Source organism: Cercospora kikuchii, assembly GCF_019650295.1.
Source record: "Cercospora kikuchii DNA, contig_00005, whole genome shotgun sequence".
In the NCBI taxonomy this organism is placed as follows: Eukaryota; Fungi; Ascomycota; class Dothideomycetes; order Mycosphaerellales; family Mycosphaerellaceae; genus Cercospora; species Cercospora kikuchii.
The window spans coordinates 2,200,229-2,215,043 of NW_025408586.1; the positions used below are offsets into that span (position 1 = coordinate 2,200,229).

The window sequence follows — 14,815 nt, forward strand, 5'->3', positions numbered from 1 at the left end:
GTCAAAGCAATCGAGGTGACGGACAGTCGGAACGCTCGTTGAATGCAATTCGTTTGCGCGTTCAAATAAGTACACAACTAGCTAGGACAGTGACTTGTTACACAAGCAGAGGTCACAATCTATGCGTCCGTCCCCACAACTTCTGCGAACCACTGCCGCAATGCGCCAGCCAGTACGTTGGGCAGTTCGAGCACATCTCGCACAATGAGGTAGTAGCGAAACGGGAACGTGTCCAGGTACTTGACCATGTTCACTTGAGTTTCGCCATTCGCATCCATGCCGAACTCTACCCGATTGAGGTCCAGTATACTCTGCTTCGAGCTTACAGCCGTAGTTTCTTGAGCTGCAGCATCGACGACGATGAAGACGACCATGATCTGTTCTTCGTGAGCTTGACGGACAAGCTGTCGAATTGATGGATGATCTTCGCACAGGCCATCGGAAATGACGAGTTGCAGTTGCCAGAGGTTGCTCGATGACCCGGTCGCTTTCAATCGTGCAGCCCGGAACAGCTCGATCGACTTTTCGAGAAGTCGCTTGATGTCGGTCTTGGTTTGTGAGAAAGTCAGCTGTCTGACAACTTCCGCCCCAGCATCAGAAGTGAACGGCATGTCGAAGGCGTGGGCGACCGTTGCTGTCTGGCCGAAGCCCAGCACAGACAACTCTCCAACTTCAAGCATGGCCATGCTCTTGGCGATAAGAGCGAGTGTGTCGAAAGCCAGACCCTTCCGCTCGTCTTCTTCCATTGACTGCGAGTCATCGATTGCCAGCATGATCTGATACGTGCGCTTGCTTGGCACTGATCGACGCATCCAAATCTTGTCACGCTTGTATGAAGAAGCAATGTAGGGAATGATCTTCTTGATGTTGAGTCGCTTGCCAGTTCGGAAATCGCCGCGCATTTTCGTAGCTTGCGTTGGCTGAAGAATCAAGCGAAGATGCTCGGTGAGTACGATCGCCATGTTGCGAGTTCTGTTCTCATGATCTGTCCACTCTTTGCGGGCGTCCTCGATTGACTTCAATTCCGGTTTCTCTTGGGACAGATGTGTCTGGTCAAGCTGCTCATCAACATTCTCAATGTCGTCCGACTCGTCGATATCGGCATAATCATCCATTGCAGTGTCCAATTCTTTGGGCTTGCCGACCAAGGTTTGATTTGGCTTCAATGCGCCATCCATGTTCTCGCCCTTCGCCGCTGAGCCTTCAGCTTCTTGGTGGGGTTCGTTATCTTCCGGCAATTCTGCCTGCTCTTCAGGCAGTGGGACATCGTCAAGGGCTTGCTCGTTGACATCGACTGCGTTCTGGTCATCAAGTGCCTTGGATTGTTCAGCACTGGCAGCACCGAGGGCCTGCATATCAGAATCGACATTCTCAGGAACGTGCTCGAATCGTGGGTCGCTCATGTCGACCCCTTCTTCTGCGGCCTTCTGAGACTCTTCGGGTTCCTGCGCAGCTTCAATATTTCGATTCTGATTGTACCACTGCTTGAGCACATCACCCAGTTGTTTGAATGGAAGCGATTGCTGTTGTTCATCGCCGCTTTCTGCTTGGCCAGAAGTCTCGTTGGTCTGAGTCCTTTGGGTTCCCTCAGTTGCACCCGTCTGCTCGCTTGGCTCATTAGCATCGTGGTCGTCTTCTTGCTGCTCAGCACTGGAAACAGCTCCCGATTTCTTCGCATCATCTACGTCCTCCTCTTGGCCTTGGCCCGCATCGGCGGAAGTTAGGCCATCATCAGGCTTCTCTTTCGTATCTTCATTGTCAAGCATGGCTGTGTCAGAGTTCGCATCGTCGCCTTCTTCTTTCTCCTGGCCTGGGTCGTCATCGTCGCCAGCGGTGGCTTCACCTGTCTTCTCCGCCTCCTCGTCACCATCATCCTCACCCATCTCGGCGTCAAGGTCGTCTGGGTTCTGCTTTGTCATTGCTTCCTCTTCAGTGTACCCAGCGTCTTCCATATCGTCAGCAATGTCATCCTCCGCCTCTATGTCACTCATCTCGTCACGGTCTCCATCCATCTGCAGATCCTCAGGAAGCTCGAGGTTTTGCTCATCTTGCATGTGTGGATCGGCTTGATCGGGCTCGTTTTGCCCGGCTTCAGCATCCATCTCGTCGCCAGCTTCTGCTTCCTGCTCCATTGGTTCGTCGTCCTGGGCGTCGTCGGCTTCAGCATTTTCTGCAGCGGCTTGATCATCATTGCGAGTCCCTTTGCCTTTGTCCGCTTCCTTGTCCGCCTCTTCTGCCTTCTTACCATCATCCCATGTTTTCTCATCCACGGCGTCGTCGTTCTCGCCGATCTTGCCGGTCTCCTCATCAAGTTCAGCGTCCTCACCGCCTTCCTTGTCGTCTTGTTGGTCGTCCTCCTCGGAGCCATTTCCTTCGTCGAAATCACCTTGCAAGTCTTCATCTGCCATGTCGACTGCGTCCTTTTCAGCTTCAATCTCATCATCTTTCTCTTTCGATTTAGCTTCCTGGGCCAACTCAGACAGATCCTCATCTGCGCCGACGTCCTTACTAATGTCCTCGCCGCCCTCGCCATCGCCGAGGCCCGTGCCACTTTCAACCTGACCGGACTGTTGTTCCTCGCCTTGTGCCTTATCTGATGGCGTGCAGAATCCTTGTCTTGCAAGCTGCACAAATGAAGTCGCCAGGTGGAATGCGACTCTGCTTGTAGTGGTGTGGATTGTTGAAAGATCAAGCAGTGCGTCACGAGCGCTGCTGGCGTAAGCGTCCAGCACAGGCAAGACATTGGCACAAACCGCTGCGATTTGATGAAGATCGTGTTTCGTCAGAGACTGGTCGCCAGTGTCTGACCGCAGCCATGGTATCAAGCTGATCAGATTCTCCAATTTCGAGCGGGCAGCATCTAACTCCAGAGTGTGGATGAAAGAGTGCAGATGGTGTTGCTGATCAAGGAGCCAGGACTTCTGGGTCGAGCCGTTCACACCCACACCATTCGCAGTCAATGGCGCTTGCATATCGCTAATCAGCCCGAGTAGCATCTGCACCCAGTCATTGGCACTAGTGAGTCTTGCCCTGTCCAAGAGCGGCTTTGCGGATCCCGTTGCAGTCCATCTTGCGACATGACTCAGGACGGGACGAAGCTCTTGGTGCTGTGTCATGGCACTATTGATCTGAGCACGAAGTCGGGCAGATATTGTGTCATACTGCTGCACGATGTCCCGGAGGGCACGTGTGCTGAGGCCAGAAGGTAGGGTGGCGTGAGAGGAGGACTTATTTTGCAGGTCTTGCAACTCTTCGATGTCCGTGGCTAACTGCCGTTCAACCTCGGAGTAGTCTGTGCTCGCCAGCTGTGATTGCATGTGCACAATTCGAGATGCTGTCTGTGCAATACCAAGCAGACCGAGAATATTGGCACGGCATAGTGCAAGGTCGGAAGCAATTCCACTCTCGAAGTGTATGTTGTCTGCTTGCGATACTTCCCGGAGCAGACGCATCGCGCTGGTGAAAGCTCTGAGGTTGCTGAGGCCGTTGCTGATACTAACTCGCTGCTGTATAGTGACATGCAGCATACTCTCCAGGAGAGTCTTGCCTCTGGCAATCTCCGCAGGTGTGAGGTCTTCATTGTGTTTGATAGTACTCTCGCGAACAGTAGGCATGAGATGCATGAAGCGATGGTGTTCATAATCCGCAAGGGCAGTACTTGCTGTGGGTTTGATCGATGTTAGTGGCATGGACCTCGACAGCACACCTTGTAGTGACTGCTGCTGTGCGAGAACATCTTCAGCCATGTTCCTCTGGAATCCCATGGCCTGGACCTCGCGAAAGACGTCGGCGAGCAGGCGGCGCTTGCGCGTTTTCAGCTGTTGAACAACGCTCTTGTTCTTCTCCGTAGTAACGCTCGGTGTTTCTTTGCGAAGTTCCGCCGCTTCATCGTTCGTTTCTTGCAAGAATCTCTCGAGGCGCTTGGTTACTTTGGGTGCAGTCTTCGCCGTCTCTGATCGGGCAGTGATTCCAGAGACTACCGACGCAAGATCTTTCAGTTCTTGAGGCCGGCCGAGCCAGGCCTCAAGACGCACAGGCGTAGATTCTGAAGGAACAATCATGTTTGCGAGTTGCTCAGGTTCCGGATCCAGATGTTGATTCATGGCAGGAAAATCAGACTGCAGAAGAGGAGCGACTGGCTCAGCGAGGAGCATGCGATATTTCTTGACGCTGCGCAGGAGCCGGTTGTGCGAATTCTTCGCACTCCTCTTTAAAGCCTCGATATTGCGGTCCTTCCAACTAGCAAGTTGCACCACTTCCTTGATTTGCTTTTCGAGCTCGCTCCGCTTACCCGCTAGGTGACTTGAGACAGTCGCAGTGAAGTGCGAGTAGAATCGGATGAGACTTGCCAATGCGATGTGAACAGGTTTGAGCGCCATATTGTCCACGGCTCTGACGCGCAGATCTGCTTCAAAATCTGCCAACATTGACAAGCGGATAGCAAATTCGCCCAGACCGCAATGGTTCAGGAATGAGGCGAGAGTCTCGAGCAGCTGTTGCGAGAAGTTTTGAAGCGTCGCGCCAGTCTGAGCCTCGCTTTCTGCTGCGATGACGATCGTCTCGTAGGCAACGTACCACCATGATGAAGCACTCTTCCCACAAGCCTCGTCTTCGTGATCAAAAAGACCTGCCCATGTCGACAACTCAAGTTGCCGCCAGCTGACCACGAGACTGGTGACTTCTTCCAGCAAATTGGAAACCGAATACTCGGAGCTGGCCACCTTTTGCCACTCGTTGACGATGACGTGCAGTTTCTCGATGTATGGCAGGAAGCGCGCCAATGGTTCTGAGTAGTGGATCGCCAGAATTGTGTTACAAGCTCGAAGTGCTTCGATTGGCGTGGCATGATCGGGCCAAGCGTTGTGTATGTACTCAAAGCGCTTTTGGATCTTCTCGAGCAGGGCAGCGAGTCTCTTGGCTTGTCCCACGTCAGGGTTGCTGTAGATGTTCTTGCTCACTTTCGGTGCCGACAGTTCTGTGGACAATTTGTGTAAAGCGCTGATGATGGCCGCGACACTTGGACTGTCACATAATGCAGGGACCTCAGTTGCTCTTTGCAAAAGGTCAAGCAGTAACTCGGGACTTAGTGTATTCTTGGAGTGGATGCTGTGATGGATCGCACGGAGTATAGGAGCCAGGGTTTGCGCATCCACGCTGAGGCTTCGCGTTTTCTCATAAGTACCTTCATCGTAAGACGGAAACAGCGCGTTGAGCTCCGCCGCGACTGCTTCCTCAGACTCGTCATCCGTGCCGCGGAACTGATAGAGGCTCGAATTACGGGCGGCCAAACGCTGGTCACGATCAAGCTCCGTGGCCCAGGCTTCGTAGAACCTGCGTAGAGCGTCGTTCACTGTCGCACGGAGTTCTTGGGACGTCTGCTCGATCGGTAGGATCGTACATCGCGCAGCTACGACAGAGAGCCACAACAATTGCTCTTCCTTAGATCGACAGGCGTGTTGCGCATGGACGAAGAGGGCGTCGCTGGTCCAGTCGTTCATATCCGCGTTTAGAAACGGTACGAGTCTCGCAAGAGGATTCTGCGCCTGAGCCTCATCGGTAGGTGACAGGAAGAGTCGGCGCGCCACGAACAAGCAGTCGACGAATCCCAGTACAGGTGCTGTGAGATCTGCGTATGCTCGATATTGTGCGCTCAGTCTGTCGCGAATGACAGTCAAATTATTCCAGGCAGCGTCGTTTAAGCTCTGCGGAGTTGTGTCATGTCGCAGAGGAGAAATGAGGCGCGATAAAGCCTTCATATCTCCCTGAAGCTGCGAAAGCTGAGAGACTTCTGGTCGACATATCTCTACTACAGCCGGGCCCTCGCCAAGTGATGCAATTTGCTCTTCCAAGATTCTTGCACGCAGCGAGTCTGGCTCTCCGACCCATGCCTGCCTGTAAGATCGCAACGTCTGAAACTGAGCCTGCAAGCTGTCTTTGGTACGTCGGAATACGGTGGTCGACACCTGCGATTCCTGCACCGGGTCGAAGGTGTGCTCCGGTAAGCATAGATCGAGACAGGCGGTTGCAATTGACGCCCATGCATAGGCAGCATTCTGTTGGATCTGAGTGTCCCGTTCGTAGTCTGTGGCAAGGAAGCTCTTCACTTCGCTGAGCCGCCGGCAGATCGCCGCAGCTCGTTCGTCGCCACAACAAGCGATCGCTTGAATAGCTGCTTCTTGCATGTCTTCATCGCGCAACATCCTCGTCGCGTGGTCTCTGAGAAGGCCCAATTCGCTCTGCTGCGCCAAAGTTTGAGCAACAGACTCTATCAACCTGCGCAGCTTCGTGTTCAGATGTCTCACAGCCTCATCTTCTAGAAGCTGCGCTCTTGTGGTAGCAGCGTGACCAAGGATTCTGGTCTCAGATTCCAGCAAGCCCAGAGCCTGCAGGCTGACTTCTTTTGCCGTAGCAAGGTCGCCAAGAATAGTTTTCAGGCTTGCGAAGCTCTGGAAATTGTTGGTAAAAATAATACCGCCCGTGCCCGTGCTTGACGAGATTGAACGTATTTGATCCAGTGCGAGCTGTCCTGGTGTCGAGTCGGCGCTTCCAGCCAGCCCTCTTCTTGTTTTCCTCATCGCCAGAACCTCTAGATTGCTCATCTCCATAGCATCTGAAACGTGCTCGTCGCTTGCAATGACCAGTCTCTGGTAAAGGGATTCGAAGCTGGCCATGAAGTGGGGCTTCGCAGTCACAGCATTGTCAACCAATTCATCATCCAGTGCAGCAGCAGGAAGTGTTAGGGTGGCTTTGTCCGCCAAACTGCGTAGATCATCAGCCGAATGGCTGACTTCGAGAGCTCGTAGGAACTGGATGCGCAGTTCTGCGATGTGTTTCACTGGCACGCGAAAGCTCATGGTGACTTCATCGAACTTTGCCATGACATCTTCGAAAGACAGCAGCGCTTGCAAGGTCTCCATTGTCTTGGGCATCGCTGGTCTGAACTGCTGCCACATTGCCATGAACGCGTGTCGATCTTCTGCATCAGGCACCAGACCGAGATCGCCCAGGCCACTGTGAAACCGGGAAATTGTCCCTTCAAGGACAGGAAGCGACTGTGTTTGATGACAGATGGATTGTCCCACCATCGCGATGGCAGTCAATGTTGGCACGTCCAAAGTGGGCGAACTCAGTCCGCGTAGAAGCGTCCGGCAATAGACAAGCAAGCCGATCAATGCATTCTTGGTCGCGTGAAGATCTTTCAAAGACAGAACTTGACTCTGCTGCGACCAGTCCTGTAGTGGGAGCAGTAGCTTGCCACATACATCCAGCAGATTGATCTTTGTCTTGGCACCGCTGTACTTCGTCTGCTGCCGGGCGCTTTGCCAAAACCGAGAGAGACGATCAACCAGTTTGCGGTCAGATTTGGACGAAGTCAATGCTGCCGTGAGTGCGATGAGTTGTACATTGATATCATAACGTGTTGCAAGTGATACAGCAGTCGTGTAGGCTTGCTGTGATTGTTGAATGAGGGGTTGGTTGTTGAGAGGGTGTACAGTCTGCAAAGAACACTTACCGTCAGCTATAATACTTACTTTGAGAGACATTGGGCTACTGACCTGTACACGAGCATAGTCAGCAGGCGCTTGCAATGCGTTTGTCACTCCTTGATATAGGTCTTGAATGCCAACTTGATCTCCTAGGGACGATGGAGATGTCTCAGCCGCCTGATAGCTCGAGTCATTACGTGCTGTGTCACGTTCGAAGCGATGCATAAGCTGCTCGTCAGCCAGGCCGCGATGATCGCGGGCCAATTCTTTCGTGGAGGCATCTGCAATCGCTGCAGTGATTCTCCTCATGGCGCTGAACCGGGTCATCGACGACTCAGGATGCAGCATAGTTGTTGAAACAGCCGCGTCTAGATGGAGGTCTGCGAGAAAGATCTCTACAGCGCGGTTGCGCATGGCACGCGACAATTCTCCGAGCTTTGGGTCGACTGTGAGGAATATGCGGAATCCAGGATGGGGTTTGATGATCTGTGCGGAGCCATCAGGAGCACTGTGCTCATTCACGATCAAGACCCCATTGGGCTCCATGAGGCCATTGAGTCTGTCTAGGACGGATGGGCTGCACAAGTTAGCGTTATCAAGCACGACCCATTTACCTTCTTGAATAGCCTCAATGAGAGGGCCTTCAATCCATTCGAATCGTGCCTTGTCGATGGCTTCTTGACCAACTTTGAGCTCGTCGAGCACAGGTGACAGGTGCAAGGCGGCCTGATTCGGCAGCAGATTCAATAAGCGTGAGATTGAAGCATCGTCGGCCGTCTGTTCAACTTCCAGGAAAGCCCGCTCAAGCGCAGCGTAGTCGGCCACAAGCCCCTGTGCGAGCGCTGCTTTGCCGAAAAGCTCGTATTGGGCCCGAAGTCGTGAAAGTGCGATTATTCGACGTCTGTGAGGGTCATGCTGCTCGTAGCCTCCGATAAGATCGAGTGCATCAGTCTCAGCGCTCATTCCAAGCGTCACAATATGAGCACCAACACAGGATGCAAGTCCTTCCAGTAATGTCGTTTTGCCAACGCCAGAACCACCTGCGAGGATGACAGGCCATCTCTTATGCACGCATAGCATGATGGACTGGAGAGCTCGTAAATGCTGCGATGAGGCTTTGAGGCTGATACACCCATTGGATATATTAGCCATCGCAGTATCTCGAGGCAGAAGGGCGAGGCCGATCTGCAATGTTTGCGTGGAGAGATTGTAGAAAAGATCCGTTGGGTGCTGTGCGCCGTCGAAGATTGAACCGAAAAGCTCGCGCACACACGTTTTATCCAGTGGCGTCCTGAAGCGTTGCGTGAACAGCATCTCAACAAAGTCTCGAGCTGTACCAGCTCGAAGAAGACCGTCATGGGATGCAGCAAGTGCGAACCATCGAGTGATATCTCGCAGATTAAATTCCCATGGACTGCCAAGGGCGCCAAAGGTCCTTCGATCAGCGACCTCTTCGTTCAGACGCGTCACGAAAGCGATTGTTCTCTTGACGTAGTCGATATCGAGTTCAGAGAACGAGCGTTGACAGATCATCAGAAGATCCTCAGCTTTGAATGTGTCGGCGTAGACGACAGTGAATCGATTCACGAATGAAGCAGGCAATCCTTTGCGTCCTCCTCCTTGGTGATGGGGGTTCTGGGCAGCGAACAGCCGGAAGCGAGGGTGTCGCGCAAAAGACAGGCCGAGTTCGGGTATGAAGACTTCTCCTCGATGATCAAGACAAGCATTCAGGCCTTCCAAGACTGATTGTGAAGCGAGATTCATTTCGTCGAGGAGAACCCACTCGCCACTCTTCATGGCACGCAAGAAGGGCGCATCTCGCCATCCGAAGCCATCTTCAACCGGAGCATCGGCGCCGAACAAATCGATCAGGTCGGTTTGGTCCGATAAATTGATTCTTGTCAGCGGTGTCCCGGTCGCGGCTGCGATCGCCGTTACGAGTGCCGTCTTTCCGACACCGGGAGATCCCTCGAGTAGTACTGGCTTGGACAATTGCAATGCTCGAAGTATTCGCATTGCATTAGATCGTGTGGTGGGCGGATCGAATGTGAATGTCACTTCGCTCTCGACAACCTTCGATGAACGCTCGATCTGGAATGGGCCAATACTGAATGTGTTCGGACCATGGTGAACTTCGAAGGTGCCTTCGTAAGACGCAAGAGCATCGGTACCCAAGACGCGACCAAGTTCGGTAAAACAGGCCTGGCGCTCCTCGTTCAGACTCAACGATGTCGTGCTCATAAGGCCTGCTGGATTTGCTCCAAGAGTGTCGATGTAGACCATTGCAGCTCCGTGTACGATAGCTGGCAGCGCCCCGGCAGGCGCAAAGGAGTTGACGAATTGTGTCCAAGCCAAAGTATCCCGAATGGACACCGCAGAGCTAGCTGATGTATCGAATCTCTTCTTAAACCAGCTGGCGAAGCGTATCATAGCATGGGCATGTGGCTGAGCGCTGGCCACAAGCTTCGCCTGTACTATCTGGAGCACGTCGTCCAGGTCAGACATGGCGGGCACCCAGATCTCCGTGAATCGATTCCGGAGAGCTGGCGACAGCTCACGCTTTCCGTAGTCGCCACCAGGATTCATCGTAGCAAAGAATTGGAAACCCGGCGTGGCGGTGATTGAGGCATCAAGACTTCCCTTCTCGGCAAGCAATATTGTTCGAGATGGTTCTAGGACACTGTTGATGCGTTCAAGGACTGAATCGTCAGCCAAAGAAATCTCATCCAGCAGGAACAGCTGGCCTTCGCGCATGGCTTTGACGAGAGTCCCGTCTGCCCATTCAAAGAGGGCGTTGTAGCGCGTGCGACAGAGTTGAACTTCCAAATGAGCAGGGTCCTGGTGCCACCTCGTCCGTTCGTCTTTTGGCAAAGCCTTCACAAGTCGGTCATAGTCGACAAGTAACACGTCCGTGGACCTGGAAGCCACGTCTTGAGTTGCACGAAGCACGGGCGAAGCAATCAATTGTTGCCTGAGGGTGGACTCTACAGCACCGCGATTGCGGACAGGTCGCTGCGATCCGATGAGATCGCCGGTCTCTGTATTTTGGTGAGCGTTGACTGTGTAGAGCACTTTAGTCATTGCGTCGGCAAGCATCTGGCAGACTGTGGTTTTGCCACAGCCTGTCTCGCCGACAAGCAGAACAGGCTCATTGTTCGCTATAGCCCGCGACACCAGAACATAAAGCCTGCGCATGGCCTTGGTCCAGACTACGCCATGATCAGCGCCAGACTGAACATGCTGAAGGAGCTCCGGCGCGTTCTGAGCATACAGCGTATCCTCATCAATGGTAACTTTGGGTCCCTTCTCGCTCATGGCTTTCTCGATGACGGTCTTGAGTGCAAAGCGTTCCTCGGGCTTTCGCACACGCTCGCAGAGTAACATGTAGCCGTTGACTGCTAACTGTTCGATCGTGTCATTTGGTCGCATGGCCCAGCGAAACAGATCACGCAAGGTCGCGAAGCTCTTCTGCTCGAACAATCGGCTCTCTTGCCGCATGACCGAAAGTTCTCGATACACGTTCACGATGCGAGCACACCGCGACGGCGGCTGTTGAGTCCGCCGCTGGAGAATTTCCTGCAGCTCGCCGATTGGAATGTCGTCGAAATGCAGTTCCAAGAATCGATTGCGGAACGCCCTCGAGAGTGTTTTGCGACCACCGTACAGTCCCGCAGGGTTCTGCGTAGCAAAGAGCATGAAGTCCGGATGTGGTCGTATTGTTTCTTGGGTTTCGGGCACTAGCAACTCGCGGTTGTCATCCAGCAGCCGATTCAGAGCTTCAAGCACGTCGGTAGGCGCCAGATTCAGTTCATCCAGCACGATCCAATGACCTTCGCGAAGAGCTTTAACAAGCATACCTTCTTGAAACTGCAAAGCGCCATCTGTCCCAGAAACGTAGGTACCAAGATATTCCTGCAGGTCGGTGTGTTCGTGGTTGTTGATGCGTGTGAATTTGTGCCCGGTGCGTTGTGCAAGATATTCAATCATGCTTGTTTTGCCCGCGGACGTAGGTCCCTGTATCAGCACGGGAAATTGGCGAGTCGACGAAGCTCGAACAAGATTCTCCAGATTCCGACGAACGAAATCTGTAATGATGTACTGTGGTTGGTCTTGCAGCTCGCCGGCACCTTTGCGAATCCAATGCTTGCTACCAGGATGGCCCTGTACATACGCATGTCCGTCTTCTGGCTTGCGCAATGCCCGCTGTAGTTCTGCCTTGACATTGATCTTGGCCTTCCTGAAGAGGCAGTCTTCGATCAGTGGTTGCACCAAGGATATAGATTCCGCGTCCAAGAACGTCAGAAAACTCATCTGGAAGCCTTCGTACAGGGCACGTCTCAAACTACACATCTGTGAGATTCGCTTGGCATAGCTCAGCGTTCTTGTCAGTGTGCGCAATGAGAAATGTGGCTTCTGGCCAGCGCCGTCAACAAGCTTGTTGTCTTGCGACAGCGTGACAATCTTCTGATAGAGCTCACGCACGTGGCTTGCCACTGCAACATCTGACGTTGCTGCAGCGCCCAGCCATGAACGTACAATGCTCTCAAGTGATTTGGCATCCTTATCCGGACTTTCAACATAGAGTTCAGTGAAGCGTGACCGAACTCCTGGTGGAAGATCCTTTTTCCCGACGTCTGTAGCAGGGTTCATCGCAGCGAACACACGGAAGTCTGGGTGCGCTTCGATGCGTTCAATGTTTCCAGACTCTGTGAGCAGCAAGGATGGACTTGGGTCCAGCAGATCGACAATCGATTCGAGCGTGTCGGAAGACGCCAAGTTGATCTCATCTAAGAGCACCCAGTCTCCGTTCCGAACAGCCTTGACAATGTTACCCTCGATGAACTCAAAGGCAACGGCTTTGTCGCCCGAGCTCAGTCGTTGCTCCATCGCTTCTAGCTTGAGAAAGAAGGCGTCCCATTTGGCGAAGTCGATGGCCCTTCTGCTCCCTGTTTTGCGTTTCTTGGCTGGAGCTTCGCCCTCGTCTCTGGGTGGAGTAGCAGCCCGCTCTTGGTTGACCATTCCTATCGCAGTGCGAAAGAGTTTGAAGACGCCTGTCCAGTTGTTCTTGTCCATCGACTTCTTCAGGACAGAGATGAACTTTTCGTTCTTTGCTGACGGAAAACTGTCGCTGAAAAGCTCATCAAACTCATCCTTCAGAGGAACCATCAACGCGCGGGGGTTGACGGGTTTGAAGCCACCGAGCAGATCACCAGCTTCAGTTTGCTGAGACAGGTTGAAGGGCACCAGCTTCTTACCCAGCTGAGTAGCGAGGTGCTGCACGGCTGTTGTTTTCCCGACACCCGTCTCACCGACCAGTAGCAGCGGTTCCCTGTTCACTACAGCTGCTAAAACACTCTCAAGTGTGCGACAGGTATGTGGGTTGGTTGAGAATGAGCTTTCGACAAGTTTCCTCTGCTTGCTCCGCGAGATTGCGTGACGTCCAGCTCGTACGCTTTCTTTGCCAGCTTTGTATTCAGGCTCTCGATCACGCAAGAGGTGGTCTCTACGTTGAGGATCGATGTGAAGCTCTTCCGCGATGTGAGAAGCCAGTATTGTTCGTACCTCATCGTCTGGCAGTGCGCCTAAGAAAGAATCCATGGCTTCAAGGAAAGAGTCATCGATATCTTTGCTTGTGAACGAAGATCGACCATGTCGGCTGGTCGCAACTCTTTTGCACCACTTCAGCAAATCTCGAGGTCCAATAACGCGAGCGACTCCAGTCTTGCTCTGGCCTACAAGGATCGACTGTTGACTTGCCGCATTGAGCCGCCCATAAACTGCCATGAACTGTGGAATGAGTTTGTCAAGACCGGAATAGAGACTGCCGACAACGTCTGCCAGCTCTGAAGGCTCAGGCATCTTGATGGAGAGCTTTCGCCAGTGTCGTGCTCCCACCATATGTGAAAGTGGCTTGCTTTCTACCCCACGGTGATTGCGGAAACTACGAACAGTAGCGATAATGCGAAAACCCTCGGCAGCATATATCGTCTCTTTGCGATTAGGGAGCAAGAGTCCTCTCTTCTCGATGAGTGGCAGTAAAGTGCCCAAGACTTCATTCGGAGCCTTGTCCAAGTCCTCGATGACAACCCACCGGCCTTCTTGTACAGCTGTGGTCAGGACTCCAGGCTTCCAAGTGAACGTACCAGGCACATCGCCGGTGGTGTGAAGGCCAAGTAGAACTTTGGCATCACTTTGTTCATTGAGATGCAAAGTGATCATTTGATCGAGCTTGCCGAGTATTTTGGCGGCGTGTTGTATAAGTAAACTCTTTCCAGAGCCAGCCAGGCCAGTGAGCAGAAGAGGCTCGGGTCTCTTGAGGGCGTGTGCGATACATGATATGTTGTCTGAAGTAGTCAAAGTGTTGATCAAGTCGTTTGATCCTCGATCAGATTGCCCGTTGGCCAACGTGGGCAAGAGCACGCCTCCAATTAGTGACGTGGACGGGTGAAAAGATTCCGCGGGGATGCGTCGGATTCTCGATGACGGGGTCAAAGCCTTCGCTATCTGAGCCTCAGAGATAGCAGCTAACACCGCGTCGCTACGTTCTTGCTCCCAAAGTGTCAGGAATCGATAGTCGATGACTCTGTCGTCCCAAGGACCGTCAAGTGGAGCATCAGGCCGGTCCTCGCCCAGATACTGCTTGAGAGTGGTCTCAAACCAATGATCTGCGCCTTTCAAGTGGATCTGTAATATTCTGATGATGAGATACGCGACTGCTGGACTGCTTCGTTGCAGTAATCTCGCCAGCTCTGTTCGTGGGACGAATCTACCAAAATTCCGGCGATCGTACTTGATCAGGCGAAATAAGCCCAGCAAATACAGCAGATCCTCGGTGTCGGCATCTTTCAGACCCAGTGCGTAGCGTTCCTGCTCCAGTATGTGAGTGGCCAGAGATGAGAGGAAAGGCGCATAAGGTATTATTCGTCCTAATGTGGCGATCGAAGACGCCAAAGATCCATGCTTTCGTAGGGACGCGCAAATGTGTGCAAGGAGATCTTCGCAGTGTGTCAACAGGATGTACGTGTATCGAGCATCCAGTGCGGTCTTTGTGAGAGCTTCGAGATATTGCTCGTTGCTGCCGGTTTGAATAATCTGCAGCAGCTCTTCAGGGAGCTGGGCGCCCTGCCGCAGCAGTTCAGTATCCCAGGTGCACTCCATTCGAGTGCGAACAACGTCACGCGATGCGTAAACGGGATGGGTGGGATACCTGGCAAAGCCAATGTGATATGTCGTCAAGCAGAAAAAAGTGCAGACTTCGAAGTCGATCAGGTCGGCGGCGGCGGCAAGTGCCGCGTGCACCCCCGAGAACGCCGCATTGGATGTTCGAT

The 14,815-nt window shown here is 53.1% G+C and overlaps 1 protein-coding gene across 1 annotated transcript; it reads right to left on the reverse strand.

Moving 5' to 3' along the window:
• Positions 1-119: 119 nt before the first annotated feature.
• CKM354_000863100 (AAA family ATPase midasin) lies at positions 120-14,645 on the reverse strand (the record flags this gene model as incomplete). Its single annotated transcript, XM_044804018.1, has 2 exons — positions 120-7,496; positions 7,557-14,645. The coding sequence occupies 2 exons, from the start codon at positions 14,643-14,645 to the stop codon at positions 120-122; spliced, it is 14,466 nt and encodes a 4,821-aa protein (XP_044659953.1).
• Positions 14,646-14,815: the final 170 nt, after the last annotated feature.